Raw genomic sequence first — 16,323 nt, 5'->3', positions numbered from 1 at the left:
TATGTCGTACTAGCTACACACCCCGGCTTTGCGCGGGTGTACTGTATTACTATAGTACTGTATTATATATATAAACCATCCTCTTGAAACACCGGCCAGTAGTCTTCCTTCATGAATTTATATGTCTACTTGCTACTTTATTTTACTAAAATAAAGTAAAGTAGCCTAAGTTACTCCTTAATAAATCAGCTACCTGCCAAAAAAGTCCCGTCAAAATCTGTCCAACCATTTCAGAGATTAGTCGGAACAAACAGACAGACCGCCAGACAGACAAAAAAAATTATTTTGATGTGTGTACCGTATTTATATTCATATGCATATAGTAAAAAACGGTTATTTCAACATTACAAACAAACACTCCAATTTTATTTATATTATTTAGATATAGCTATACCCGCTGCTGTCTGTTCGCTTATATCTTTTAAGCTAGGTTTATATGTATAATATGGTACGTGCGTATAGAATACGCCGAGAAATTCAAAGATTTTAATGCGTCCATGCGAAGCCGAGGTAGCTAGTAGTATATGTTGGAAACTCCAACAAAAATAGTTATTAATACCTTCTTAATTATTTACTTCATAATATTTAAATATATATATATAGGACGCTGTGTTCTAATGATTACGATTGTCATTTGTTTTTTTTTTTGTGCTTCAATATTTTTAATATTAAATAGAATAGAATAGAAAATCATTTATTCAAATAAACTTAACTTAAGCACTTTTGAATAGTCTACATTGTTTTTTAAATCTACCGCTCATTCGGAAAGCTGTCTCATCACAAGAAGACTAAGCAAGAAACTTGTGTGTTGCTCTTTTAAATAATCCTTGTAAGTTTACATTTACAAGTCGAATACAAACTACCAAGCCGCACTAATTTTTTGGGTCAAATATAAATATACAATAAGATTAAATCAGTCGTAGTGATAAGAGCAGATCAGTCCCTACAAGCAGCACTCGTTCACGAGTATAACGGATGAGCCAGCTATCACTGCGCTCGACCATATTTTAGGGAGCCCAATGACCCGGCCCACCGGAGATATAGCTTCTTCAAACCTAAGTTATTTATATATACATCTCATTATGCTATATACGACTAATTTTAGAAACCAATAGCCGCTCTATTCAAGTCGTAGACGAAAATTAATAAATAATTTGATTATATATACAGGTTGCTGCAAAAATTGGTAAATAAATAGTTTTATTTATTTCTAAACTATTTCTAAACACCCGAGTGTACATGTATTATACATATAAACCTACCTCTTGAATCACTCTATCTAATAAAAAAAATCACTTCTAAATCCGTTGCGTAGTTTTAAAGATTTAAGCTAGCAGAAAATAGCTAATCAAATAGTTTTATTTATTTATATCAATAAGTTTTGATATATGTACATGTTTGAAGATATAACAGATTTCTTTTTATTAACTCGTAAAATATTTATTGTATAAATATGTATAAAGATTTTTAATGTATGTATATACAATAGATTACTTTTTGTTGCATGGCAGACAATTTTGAACTTCACTACCCCTGTATAGCATTCATTTTTCCTAGCTTCTCTTTAGGAGCATGTAAAAAACAATGGACTAAGTTTTGATTAAGGAACTGTTTTATATGTTACAATACCATTCTTCTCAAATTTATTAACCCAATAAGTCCGTGTTATTCTCGAAGTTAGGGTAAAATGAGTTTGTACAGCGAAAATGATCATCAATTTCCTAAACAGTAGTTTGATTCGCATAAATCGTCTTAAGAAATATATAAAATTATATTTCTCAAGCATATAATAGTCACTAGCAGACCGGGCCACGCGTTGCTGTGGTCTGCGTTGAGTCGTAAGCTATCCTATTTTTCAAGTTGGATCAACTTGCACACGATGTGCAAATCAAATTTGCAATTTGTTCAGTAGTTTAAAAATTATATGTCACGTTGTTTGTCTGCTATGGACTCCCATAGCAGACAAACAACGTGACATGTAATTTTTATATATATAGATGTCATGTCTACACGTGTAGAAATTTGACAGTAATCTAAACTGTCAAATTTATAACGAAAACAAAGTAGGAGTCATAAATAATTGTAACCTCTTAATAGGGCACCCTGTATAAGTAATGACCTGCCTTAGCTTTATACGGTTATATTAGACTTATGTGGATTATAATATAATATTATTATATTAAGAACTTACGCTGTATGTTATGTACGTGTTACGTATGTTGGCCTAATGGCTGTTTCCATGGCATTGGATTCATTATGTTCTCAAAATTCAAAATTCAACAATCATTTATTCGTGTAGAACATTTTAGCCACTTATGGACGTAAAAATTTTTACATATCAATTTTAGTTTTCGTATCAAGTGCCCCAACATTTTCCCCTGCCTATTCTCAATAATATCTATGATCTGTCTCTTTTCTTTAATTCTCTCAAGCACTTCTTCATTCCTTATTTTATCTTTCCAGCTAATTCTTCCCATCCTTCTCCAACACCACATTTCAAAGGCTTCCAGTTTGTCTCTTTCCTTTTGTGTCAATGTCCACGTCTCACAGGCATACAAGGCTATACTCCAGATGTAGGTCTTGATAAGTCGTTTCCGAGAGGACTTTGATATATTAGCTCTCAGAAGTTGTTTTTTATCATTAAATGCTCTTTTCGCTATAGCTATTCTCATATTAAAGTCCTTAGTACATCTGGAGTGACTGGTAATCAACCTACCTAAATATTTAAATGTGTCTACATTTTCAAATTGTAATACAAATAATAATATGCACATTTATAATATTAGCTATGCCCGTTGTTTACTTGCGTCAGATTTAGAGTCTATATGTTATTCTGATGTATAAGCTATATTACTGTAAATTTTAATCAAAATCGGTTCAGTAATTTTTGCGTGAAAGAGTAACAAACATTCATCTATACTCGCTAACTTTCGCATTTATAATATTACGAGCTACTCGCCCCGGCTTCGCACAGGTATACATGTATTATATATATAAACCTTCCTCTTGAATCACTCTATCTACTTAAAAAAACCGCTTCAAAATCCGTTGCGTAGTTTTAAAGATTTAAGCATACATAGAGACGGACAGACAGCGACAGCGACTTTGTTTTATACTATGTAATGAAATTATTAATAAGATGTATGTGTTATTTCAGATAGAAACTAGAGACGTACATTTCTGCACAGAAGAATGGCCGAGTCCGGAGAGAAGAAAGCAGTTTGGAACTTTCAGTTTTACCATAGTATATGCAATACCAGGTAAATAAATTAATACTATAATCAAGTAACAGTTACACGTGTCACGTGGTTACAGCCCACTCATGTAGAAGCGAAATATCTCCTTTGGAAAGTATACACTCTATCCTGAGGAGATAAAAACCATCGCTCCTATGAATATCCTTCAGTTCTTGTCCCTGACGGGCCTACGTAGAGAACTTTCAAAAAGGGCGAGCACAATAGATCGATGTAGGTCGTAGTGCTACAGACTTTAATACCCAATTCCTTCAATAAAAAAACATGTGACTTAGAACGCGTTGAATTATCTATACATATAAATATTATTATATTATATATACATATATATATTACATATAAATTGGAGTGTCTGTTTGTAATATTGATATAACCGTTTTTTGCTACATGCACATGAATATATATAAAATAATACGGTACATATATCAAAATAACATTTTTTACTCTCTGAATCTCTGAAAAGGCTGGACCGATTTTGACGGGACTTTTTTTGGCAGGTAACTGATTTAATAAGGAGTAACTTAAGTTACTTTTATTTTAGAAAAATAAACGCAAAATAATAAATAAAATTTATAAATTAAAAGTAGTCTAGAAATATTTTTTTTATATTTTATATACTAACTAAACAAAAAAAACTAAGACGATCACGTGACCGCGCTCACTGTGTACATAATCAAAATTCAACTCTGTCTTTTGTTAAATGTTTCTCAGCTTCATGAATATTATTATTGGATTTTGGTTAGGATTACATTTTGTAAATTATTAATTCCTTAGATTAATATTTGTCTAGCTAGAGTTAGACGTTGTCTTTCACAATTTTTTTATAGTTTCATCCTATTATTGTTTATATGAATATATACTATTAAGCCTCGAGATACTGATGTTTCATTATATTATTTTCTCCTCAAAGAATCTCTAATAAATATATGTTATATACCATTAGGAAAAATCACGGGATCTTACCACGTTTTATTTATTCTTATTGAGGTATTTCGGCAGTGTTTCGACCGCAATCATCACGGGTAAACTGAAGAGCAGCGGGTAGATGATAATAATAATAATAATAATAATCTCAGGACAATTTATACAGCGCCATCTAGACCCCAGTTTAGCTAGCTAAAGCTTGTGTTATGGTACTAGACAACTGATACATATACATATATATTTAAAAACATACCGATACAAACAATCATACTCGTGAATACAAATGTTTGTGCCGTGCGAGGAATCGAACCCGCGACCATCGGTCATAAAGCGGTGTGCTAGACCGCTAGACCATCGAGGTCGTCAAAAGATGGTAAAAATTTTCGTCTTTTCGCATTTTCGTCTACCTTCACACATCTTCGTTTTTTGCTACCATTAAAACTCACTCTGTATCATCTCGGCAAACTATACTCACAATATTGATGTACACTTAATAAATTTTCTGAACGCGTTTTTTGATTTTGTGTAATTAAACCAATCACTGGATTCCAGGAATTTTAATTATGCGTATATGTGATTCACACATATATATACTCACTTGTTTTCAGTTTTTGTTTACTGACCAATGTAATTGTGTATCTACATACTTTGTTAACATTACTGTGTCTTACGGAAATAAAAGTTATATCTATCTACATATCTATATATATAAAATATCTCAGGACAATTCACACAGCGCCATCTAGTCCCAAGCTAAGCAGAGCTTGTGTTATGGGTACTAGACAACTGCTATAAATACATAGATACATAGATATTTTTAGTAAATAGATACATATTATACTTAGAAAACACCCAGACCGATACAAACAATCAAATGTTTGTGCCGTGCGAGGAATCGAACCTACGACTATCGGATAGTAAAGCGGTGTGCTAAACCACTAGACCACCGAGGCTGTCATATCAATCTATTCTAAAATTTATATGAATATATATAATATACTAGTTCTTCGCCCGGGTGTACATGTATTATACATATAAACCTTCCTCCAGAATCCTGGTGACCCGTGACAGGTTCTTCGAATACCTGGTACAGGCACCAGTTCTCCACAAATCTGTATTTTTACATGGAATTTTACATGCCTTATGATTATATGGAGAAAAATAAATAACTATAGTATCTATAAAAAAAAAAGCTACAAAATCCGTTGCGTAGTTTTAAAGATTTAAGCATACATAGGGACGGACAGACAGCGACAGCGACTTTGTTTTATACTATGTAATGATATCTATTCCGCTATAGCGGAACATTTGTTGGGATCGAGACCTCTCGATAAATTATGAAGATTTCTTCATGCTTTTAATCGTCAACTCATTTTCGTCCCTTCGACAAAAAGAAAATGAGTTGACTTTTAATGGTTAACTCATTTTCTTCTTGTGACGATGGCGAATTCCAATGGCAAAGTTTTTCTTTAATTTCTAAATATACTTATTATATATACAATTACGCAACATGGCCGTCAACCTACGCATGAAGTAGAAATTTAACATCATTTGTTCGAACTTTCTTAATTGATTACTGTTCCTAAATGTTTTGACCTGCTTATTCAAAGTTCAAATGTATGTAACGAGAACGGTTACTGTAAACTTGTCAAGTTCAAACGAAATTAGACTAATTGGGAAATATTATAACTTTTTCAAAGGCCTACCGTCTATTGTAAGGAATTACTATCGCGTTTATAACAAAATTTAATTAATAAAAGTTACAATTTTATACGACTTTTCATATACTAAGTAAAACTCCTTATTAAATATATACACATAAATAAAATTGGAGTATCTGTTTGTAATATTGAAATAACCGTTTTTTACTACATGCATATGGATATATATAAGGTACATACATCAAAATAACATTTTTTACAATTTTTGTCTGCCTGGTTGTTCCGGGTAATCTCTGAAATGGCTGGACCGATTTTAACGGGACTTTTTTTGGCAGGTAACTGATGTAATAAGGAGTAACTTAAGCTACTTATATTTTAGAAAAATAAAGTTAAATTCCACGCGGACGTAGTCGCGGGGTCAGCTAGTAACGTATAAAAGTAGAGATGTTGGTTACACTTTCACGCAAAAACTACTGAACCGATCATCATGAATGTTTGTACACATATTCTTGTAGATATTAGAATGAACATAGGATTCTTTTTATATAAAATAAAATATTATTTATTTAATGGATTCAGTGCGAGCGATGCCACGGGTATAAACTAGTATATAATAATAATATAGCCAACCTGGACAGCTAAGACAGAGGTGATTTTTTTTTCGGACCACTCTAATGCTGTTGGCCGTAGCTGGCCATTACAGCTTCACCGGACGATAGGGGGCGAGTGCAGATGGCATTCCAAACCCGCGGAAGGACTTATGGAGCGGCTGAAGGCCAACTCCTGCCTGACGGATACGACTTTAGTCTGAGGGCACCGCTAGGGGTTCGAACCTCGACTCAGGCCGTCGTAATATCGATCCCCGTTTGAATTGGACGGGGGGAAACGGTGTCTGATGTATGTAGCAGTTCATTAGAGGGGTACTTACTTCTTCCAGTATTCCCTGGATTCATGGTGCAGGTACCACATTCGTTGAGGTAGAGAGGGAAACTCTAAGCATTTCCTGTGACTGATGCCCCGGAAAAGAAACTAGCCAGGAATCTCCACTTTTTATTACATAATCAAGATCCTCGTCTCACGAAAAAGCGTAAACAAGTGTAAATCGAGGTTCTGGAGATCAGGAATGTTTTTTACTGATTGAACGAGAATCCAGTTATGAGGATACAATCGTATTTTGATGCAAGTGTATAAAAAAACTATATCTGTATAAAGTGTAACATAACATCTTTATTTAAAAGAGCAACACAAGTTTCTTGCTCGTTCTTCTTGTGATGAGACAGCTTTCCGAACGAGTGGTAGATAAAAAACAAATTGTTATGACTATTCAAAAGTGCTTAAATTAAGTTTATTTGAATAAATGATTTTCTATTCTATTCTTAAGTTGTACTAATAATAATAATAATAATCTCAGGACAATTCACACAGCGCCATCTAGACCCAAATTAAGCTAGCTAAAGCTTGTGTTATGGGTACTAGATAACTGATACAAATGCATAGATTTTTTTTCGTAAATACATACATATTATACATAGTAAACACCCAGACCGATACAAACAATCATACTCATGAATACAAATGTTTGTGCCGTGCGAGGAATCGAACTCGCTACCATCGGACGTAAAGCGGTGTGCTAGACCGCTAGACCACCGAGGTCGTCATACTAGTAAAACAAAATTAACTCAAACATAAACTTTATAAAAAAATCTGAAAGGATTACAATTTTCTTTACATTCAACAGTAATCTGATTTGTCTGTTAATCTGTCGTGATGAATACGCGACCTTACCTATCCCTAATACCGGTTGGGCAATTTTCACGTAGGATTTAATTGGGCAAACAAATTGCCCGCCTATCTCGGCTATTACGGGCCCTGACGCCACTCGATCTTGGTCCCGAATTTGGCCAAGTCAGGAAGTCAAGTGAGAAAGGATTTTACCACAGTTTTATAATTACATTCTATTACTATTACGATGAACTCGGTGGTCTAGCGGTTTAGCACACCGTCTTACTTCCGACGGTCGCGGGTTCGATTCCTCGCACGGCGGAAATATTTGTATTCATGAGTATGAATGTTTGTGTCGGTCTGGATGTTTTCTATATATAATATGTATGTATTTATGAAAGAAATATGTCTATATATTTATCAGTTATCTAATACCCATAACACAAGCTTTAGATAGCTTAACATGGGACTAGATGGCGCTGTGTGAATTGTCCTGAGATTATATTCAATCAATCAATCACCATCAGCCTGTGTCTTTACACTGTTGGATATAGGCCTTTCCCAAAGACTTCCACCATGTTCCGCCTTCCGCATCCATCGACTCCCGGCCACCTTCGTGATGTCGTCGGTCCACATTGCAGGAGCGCGACACTCCGTCGACCCATACGCGGCCACCGCTCCATAACTTTTGTTTGGGAAACTACGCTCTGCTACCAAAATGTTTGGGAAACTACTCTGCTACCAAAATGTTAGGGAAGCGTCAGTCATTTACCTTCATGGTTCTGCGGATTTCTTGGTCTTCAGGGTCTCGAAGGTATCTTCGCTAACTTTCCAGCTTCACAGTAGGTTAACACAGTTCTAATTTATTTTAATTCACAACACAATGCGCGCGCGCATCAAGGCCGCTGTACGGTCCGTTTGTTACTAGTTAGGGAGGGGAAGGGAACGCGCGGGAACAGAAAACTAACGGAATCTAATATAATATAATATCTGTGCTTACGATGATACAGGGTAGATTTTGAACAACCTTTCTTCCCCATCTATCATCGCTGACACTTCAGCTGACATACTTTGAGAACTATATTTTTTTTCTATTTGAGTATTTAATTGAATTAGTGCTAATTGGTGGTTTGTATTCACACACTTAAATTTAAAAATGTTAAGTAATAATAAAATTATTTAAAAGAGCAACATGCAAGTTTCTTGCTCGTTCTTCTTCTGATGAGACAGATTTCCGAACGAGGGGTACATTAAAAAAATGTAATGACTATTCAAAAGTGCTTCAATGTAAGTTTATTTGAATAAATCATTTTCTATTTCTTATTTCTATGTCGTCCTCCGTCGAATTTCCTCGTTTTGGATCATGTCCCTTAGAGAAACTCCGAGCATAGCTCTCTCCATCGCCCTCTGTGCGACTTTTAATTTATGAAATAGGCCTACGGTTAGTATCCATGTTTCTGCACCGTAAGTCATTACAGGGAGAATGCATTTATTAAAGACTATTGTCTTCAAATATTGAAGGATTTGTGCCGTGAAGATGTGACGGAATTTTCCGTACGCAGCATTATTATTATTATTACGTCCATTTGTAACGTATGTTATAGCTGTTGCTAATAAGGAAATTGCTGATGAGGAGCACGGCCTTGTACTTTGTGCCCGTACTTCGAAATGACGAATCAGCGCCCCACATCTTGGCTGGGCAACTGTTAACTCGACATCTTAATGAGTGTTTCCGCGGCTCAGTATTTGTTAATTTAACTCAATTCGGTACCAACTTCGTCCAAAGATAGTTATAGTCATATTTTAGTTTGTAATATTTTATTTTTAATTAAATATATTAAAAAGAGTAGTTGTCATTCCTTGCGCAGCATAAACAATCTCCGTCTTAGATTTCCCAATCACTCCACTTCCTTCTATTCAAAATCATTTTCTGTCCAGGCTGTTAGGTTGTGGAACTCGCTTCCCGCTCCTATTCGGCGCGCTCAATCTCTTGCTAGCTTTAAAGCATCAGTAAAAACTCATTTCCTTTCCCTTTAGTTCTACTTTTCCCTTTTCTTATAGTCCCTTTCTTTCCTTCAAACTTTTCATGGATATGTGTATTATTAAGTCTATGTATGTTTATGTAGGTATGTACATATGTATGTCTATATATATTTATGTATATTTGCATGTATTATTTATACCCATCTTAGTTGTGTTGTCATTTGTACCACCTACTCTTTTTCTTATATTTTCACTGTCTACCTAAAGGTTGCCTGTAAGAGATTGCTTAGCGATAAGGCCGCCTTTTGTACTCGTCGTTGTTATACATATTTTTATAGTAATTAATATTTTCTGTAACTGGTGCAAAAAAGTGTAAAAATAAAATAAATAAAATAATTTCGGTTTTTTTTAACTCCTGCGGCTGCGACGCACGTAATTCGTATATAACAAGGGTCGTGTAAACATTGTCAATTTGAAACCTCTAAAGAGGCGAACTTCTTAACATTCCGAGGATTCAACTTGCGGGCGCTGTGTCTGTCGTGTGGCAGACAGAGAAACTTCGAACATTTCCCAGTACTTGTGATCCGGGTGTAGGTTTAAAGACCACTTTCCAACGAAATAGTTTTCGAATTTCGATACCTTTATCTATTCGTTTTTTTATTTATTTAAATTTGTAATCAAAAGGAATTTTTATATGAAAACTAAATATAGGATTATTAGTTTAGTTTTAATTAATTATGTTCATGTAGCACCCCGCTTTACGACCGATGGTCGCGGGTTCGATTCCTCGCACGGCGCAAATATTTGTATTCATAATTGTTTGTTACGGTCTGGGTGTTTTCTATGTATAATATGTGTGTATTAATAAAAAAAATATGTATGTTTATGTATCAGTTATCTAGTACCCATAACACAAGCTTTAGCCAGCTTAACTTGGGTCTAGATGGCGCTGTGTGAATTGTCCAAAACAAAAAAAAAACTGACACCCAGCTGACGGTAAGTGGCAACCGTCGTCTATATACAAGTTACATGATACCACTGACATACCGTTCTCATTTGTAAATATTAAGTATTATTTCAGTTAAACCCTACGTGATGGAATAAGAACGACTGTCAAACGTGTCATAATAATATTAAAAACGCGTCTGTCTGTTTGTAATCTTTTCACAATTGAACAAATCTCAATGGTTTTTATTATATCTTTGGACAATTCCTTCAACGCTAGCCTCGAGCTAAGCAGAGCGTTTATTATGGGTACTGTAAAACTGGTTTAAATACTTAAAATAGTATTTATTATATTTTATATAATAATATACATACATAAAATATATAGAAAACACGCAAACCGAAACAAACAAATATACTAATGAGATACAAATGTATCGGGCGATGAATCGAACCCGCTATCGTAAGTAAAACGGTGTTCTACACCGCTAAACAATCGAGGCCATCAAATACATATATATGACGTGATAGACTATTATGAATTTCATATACTTGGTAATATAGATACATCTTATATATAAAATTCTCGTGTCACAGTTTTCGTTCCCATACTCCGAAACGGCTTGACCGATTCTCATGAAATTTTGTGAGCGTATTGAGTAGGTCTGAGAATCGGCCAACATCTATTTTTCATCCCCTAAATGTTAGGGGTAGTTCACCCCTAATATTTTTTTTTTATTTTAACGCAAAACAACGTTTGCCGTGACAGCTAGTAGATATATAGATAAGTAGAGTGACCAATAATTATTCTGTTGCAAAAGCAAAAAGTCTAATCAGTGTTCGTAACCCGAACAGACCAGTGCCAAAGCAGCATCCAGTCAGAGTATAATGTTCAACATGAATAAATTTTTTTTAAGCTTTTTAATAAACTTACAGGGACAAACTTTTACTCGGAAACTGGCTAATGAGAGGTAGCGATCAAACCCTCGCTTGTAAAGATTAAAAATGAAATTACATCACTTTTGTCTTCAAACCTAATCTCAGTCATTATGTCCCGTCTCATCCTTTTATCTTTTAATAAGAAATATCTGAATAGAAAGAAACGTCTGCTAGAGGTAGAAATTGAGATTGAATTTCTTTTTTAATCAAAATTTTTTTTAGGGCAAATTGAAATGTTGTAATCCTATTTAACTAATTTGAACCAGCAATTTCTGTAGATAAGTGTAGTGTTCGGGTTGTACCGAAGCTATAAAGATTCTGATAGATAAAACTGATAGAAACTCGATTAAGACTGTATATTGAAACTTAAAATATAACTGATTAATGATTGTAATGAGCACGCGCGGCGTCCTTGATGACCGAATGCGAACTGATTTTAAATGAAATGTAAAACTCATCAAAAACATATATGTTTTGATTGGTTTTAGATTTATGTTTCGTGAAATGATAGCCAAGTTCAATATTATGATATATACCTTGATTGTTGACTTCGACGATAAAAGAAGTGAGTTCTAAATGGTTGCCAAGTTCAATGTGGTAGAATCAAAATATGACTATTCAAAAGTGCTTGTAATGAGTTTATTTGAATAAAGATTATTTCTATTTCTATTATTTCTATTTCTAATGGTCTGTCCTGAAATGTATTTATAACAATATAAAATATCAGTTCTTTTTATAATTTAGGATAATATACTGTAGCCTAAGGTCTGACTTGGCTAGTTCTTATATACCAATTATAACTTTCGATGGCTAGTTACTACTAATAACAAAATAGGAACCGACAAGTAACAGGTTTAGAACTTGCGAAGGCTACAGTATATTTCGTATATGAAAACTAGCCAAGTCAGACCTTAGGCTACAGTATATTACCCTAAGTTATAAAAATATTTTTTTTCCTTTATATTCTCCTAATTACCTATCTGCATGCCAAATTTGAACTTCCTAGGTCATTTGGAAGTGGGTTATAATTTTGATCTATAGTTGAGTCAGTGATAAAAATGACGATATTTGGACGTTAATATCTAAATAACCGTTTGAGATATGTATACGAAATTTGGAACACATATTTATCTCATAAGTCTCAATATATGAACCAAATTTGACAGGTTTATGTGAAAGAGTTTTTGAGTTATAAGGGATTCAAAAGTGAATCCAAATGGTTCGTAAAACTACACACGATGCTGCTCGCCAGTTCTCTTACTTGAACTCGGCTTTGACACGCTCTCGCGTGTCTAGATAAAATGTTAATGTTGCGAAATAATGTACGATGTTAGCTCGTACATATAGAATATATAAAATTTTTTGAGGTCTTCGTTCAGCAGTGGACGTCTACTGGGCTGAGATGATGATGTTTATTGTGTTTATAACAAACTACCATCCGAATCGGCTGGACCGTATTTAATTTTGTGTGTATATTCTGTAGGTTTGAGAATATGTCAATTATTTTTCATATTCATAAATGATGAGTTTCATTGATTGATGATTCCAAAAATATAAAATTTTTAAACCCTCATGATGGGTTTAAAAATTTTATATTTTTGGACATTTAAATTTGGACATTTACAAATATATATGTCCAAAATTACACGTTATCCGTATCAGGTATATACCTGATCCAGAAACGTAGTTTTGCTGTGTAAGTAATTTATTTATTGACCAGCCTGTGTAGAAAATTGTTAAAGTACTAAAATTGCTATTCAAAATTTTGACTTCATGGTAAGGTGAAAATATGAATTATTAATGATAAACCATGTAAAATTTAAAAGATTGGAATCGTATCTCGGAAAACTGCATGAAACTTAACAATGAGATTTCACACAAAAACATAATTCAAATTCATATTCAACATATCTTTATTCATGTAGGTCTATTACAGACTCTTATGATATGTTAAATCTACCGTCAGTTCAGAATGATTTCGAGATGACAAGAACTGACAAGAAACTCAGCTAGTATTTTTTTTTTGAGTAAATTTTTGATGCACTGTAATTCATACTATGTAAAATTTTTTATTATATTATTTTATTTACCGTCCAGTTCTCTCTAAACTCAATTGAATTACTTATTGTATTTTTTTAAAGCTTATTTACTACGCACATATATATATATAGGCGTCTATGTCTAACATTGAATGAAAATCCCGTGCATGAACAGTTATTGTCATGCACGCTCGACATTCAAGTAATCGTGTAGTGACGAATAGGCTTTTTACTCAGTAAATATGATTTAACAGATGTTTTGAATTTATTTAAGGGTAATTCCAAAATATCCTTTGGTATCTTATTGTAAATTTTTATACCTATTCCCATAAAAGACTTATTGACTTTTTCTAAACGATACTTGGGGACAGCAAGTTAGTCTTTAAATCTAGTATTAATTATTATATATATATTGACTGTTGCTGTTTTTTGGAAATAAACAGCAACATTAACATTATTTAATACTAACCGGTACATCAAAGCAACACGAGTTGACGTAACAAAACAACGTTATTTACTTAGCTCAAGTTACGTAGAATCTTACAAAACTGAATATATCATGTACGTATTCAAAATTAAATGAAAACTTCAATGTTTTTGAACTATACTTAACTATTTTGTTTTAATTTATTACATGCAAGCAATCTAGGCTCTGAAGAGATTGCTTATATAACTATAGTGATAAGATCTTTTGTAATATTCTTTGTTTGTTATATGTGCGCAATAAAGAGTCATCAGAATATACTTCTATATAAATATCTATAAATTTAACCGACTTTGCTATTATTTGCCTAAGGCCATATCATTACTTAATGTATTTATATTGTTTTGTTTAATTACGCAATGATTATAATGTGCGATACCACAAATATCAGTGCGGAAACCTGACCAATGTTACTAAAATAATACGATACGATACCGACCGTTATTGAGTCTATACCCATATTGCGACAAATACTTTTCCTCTGCCGTATATCTCATTTTCTGATAATTAATTATTATAAAAAGGCGATAAAGCAAGCACGGTTAAAGGCATAAACACGGGAGCTTGCGCTACACGCGATTATAAAAAGGCGATAAAGCAAGCACGATTGAAGACTTGAACACGTGAGCTTGCTCCGCACGCAGTCATTCTCATTCTCTTTCTCTTTATTTATAAGCTTATTCTCTCTTGCGTGAATTCCTATGCTGAGCGAGCTTGAGGCGCGCGCCTTTCTTATTCCCTTTGTCTTATTATTTATAAGCTTATTCTTTCCTACGCTACGGCTAAACTTATATTTTAGTTATTTCCATAGCATTATGTCATATGGCATACTGCTATGGGGTAAATCAGCCGATATAAATACTATATTTATTTTAAAAGAGAGCCATACGTTCCATTTATGGTATGGGTTCAAAAGAGTTATTACGTTAGTGCTTTAATGAATCAAATATACTCACCGTTAATTCACAATACATTTATGAAAATATTATGTATACACGGAAGAATTTGGAGAGTTTTAAAAAACTTAAAGACTGTACAAGTGGAAACTTAAGCAATAAAAATAATTTTACCTAAATGCCATCTGCACAAAGTGAGTAATTCATTCTAAGTTAAATTGCGTAAGATTTTATAATAAACTGCCAGAATCTGCGCTAATTCCAACAGAGAGGCACTTCAAATCTTATATTAAACAATTTTTGTGTAAGAAAGCCTATTACAGGATAGACGAATTCATACATGACAACATATCAAGTAAATAATTAGTTTATTAGCATACAACGTTATAACTTATATATTTCATTTCTTTCTTGATTTAATTATTTCAGAAATATGAAAGCGTAGCGGTTTTTGTATTGATTGCCGCATGCATTCTTATGTAAAATGTGAATACTATAACTATCAGATGGCAATTGTAGTCTAGTGTCTTGAGTAGTCATGCTCACTAAAATGTCCAGACTTGTGGCGGTGTGGTGGGCCGGGTCATTCGGCTCCCTAAAATATGGTCGAGCGCAGTGATGGCTGGCTCATCCGTCATACTGGTCTGCTCTAATCATTGATTTCCTTTTATTAATTATTTAATAAGTAACCAACTTATTTAATTACGTATAACGTATATTTAATATTTTTTTCTATTTGATTATATAATTGAATTAGTGCTAATTGGTAGTTTGTATTCAAACATTTTAATTTAAAAATGTAAATAAACAATAAAATTATTTAAAAGAGCAACACGTAAGTTTCTTGCTCGTTCTTCTTATGATGAGATAACTTTCCGAATGAGTGGTAGATAAAAAAAATGTGATGACTATTCAAAAGTGCTTCAATTTAAGTTTATTTGAATAAATGATTTTCTATTCTATTCTATTCCTACGTGAAAGCTGATTTGCGTGTAAAAGAACGCATATGTAAAAGCAGTTTATCTCTGTATTTAAATTACCGTTTTGTTTACAGGTTCAATTACAATCCTCTCGTACGCGTGCATGGGGCGGACGCTGTGTTCTGTGAGACCACCCTTTGATATTGACGAGGGTAATGTTAGCATGCAACAGGTTAGTGTATTTATATTAGCCATTTTATTTCTGATTCTCCGTGTGGTACGTGATGATGCGGCTCGAATGCTCAGATGGTTGGTGATGTTGTGGCTCGAATGCTCAGATGATTGGTGATGATGCGGCTCGAATGCTCAGACGGTTGGTGATGTTGTGGCTCGAATGCTCAGATGGTAGGTGATGATGCGGCTCGAATGCTCAGATGGTTGGTGATGTTGCGGCTCGAATGATAGATGGTAGGTGTTGATGGCTTCAGCAGATTACGGGTTGTAGACAATGATAGAATTTGCTTACTATCTTAAAATTAATTATAAATATACATTT

At 33.7% G+C, this 16,323-nt stretch overlaps 1 protein-coding gene across 1 annotated transcript in view; it reads left to right on the top strand.

Moving 5' to 3' along the window:
• LOC131842813 (neuropeptide FF receptor 2-like) overlaps window positions 1-16,323 on the top strand; it is a 151,788-nt gene that overhangs the window by 106,129 nt on the left and 29,336 nt on the right. The window contains exons 4-5 of the mRNA XM_059191379.1: window positions 3,158-3,260; window positions 15,902-15,999. Of these exons, the coding sequence (XP_059047362.1) occupies window positions 3,158-3,260; window positions 15,902-15,999 (201 nt within the window). The remainder of the gene's footprint in view (window positions 1-3,157; window positions 3,261-15,901; window positions 16,000-16,323) is intronic.

The sequence above is a fragment of the Achroia grisella genome, unplaced genomic scaffold (assembly GCF_030625045.1).
Source record: "Achroia grisella isolate CSIRO2021 unplaced genomic scaffold, CSIRO_AGI_Agris_v1 utg2506, whole genome shotgun sequence".
In the NCBI taxonomy this organism is placed as follows: Eukaryota; Metazoa; Arthropoda; class Insecta; order Lepidoptera; family Pyralidae; genus Achroia; species Achroia grisella.
This window is presented reverse-complemented; position numbering and strand designations above follow the sequence as displayed.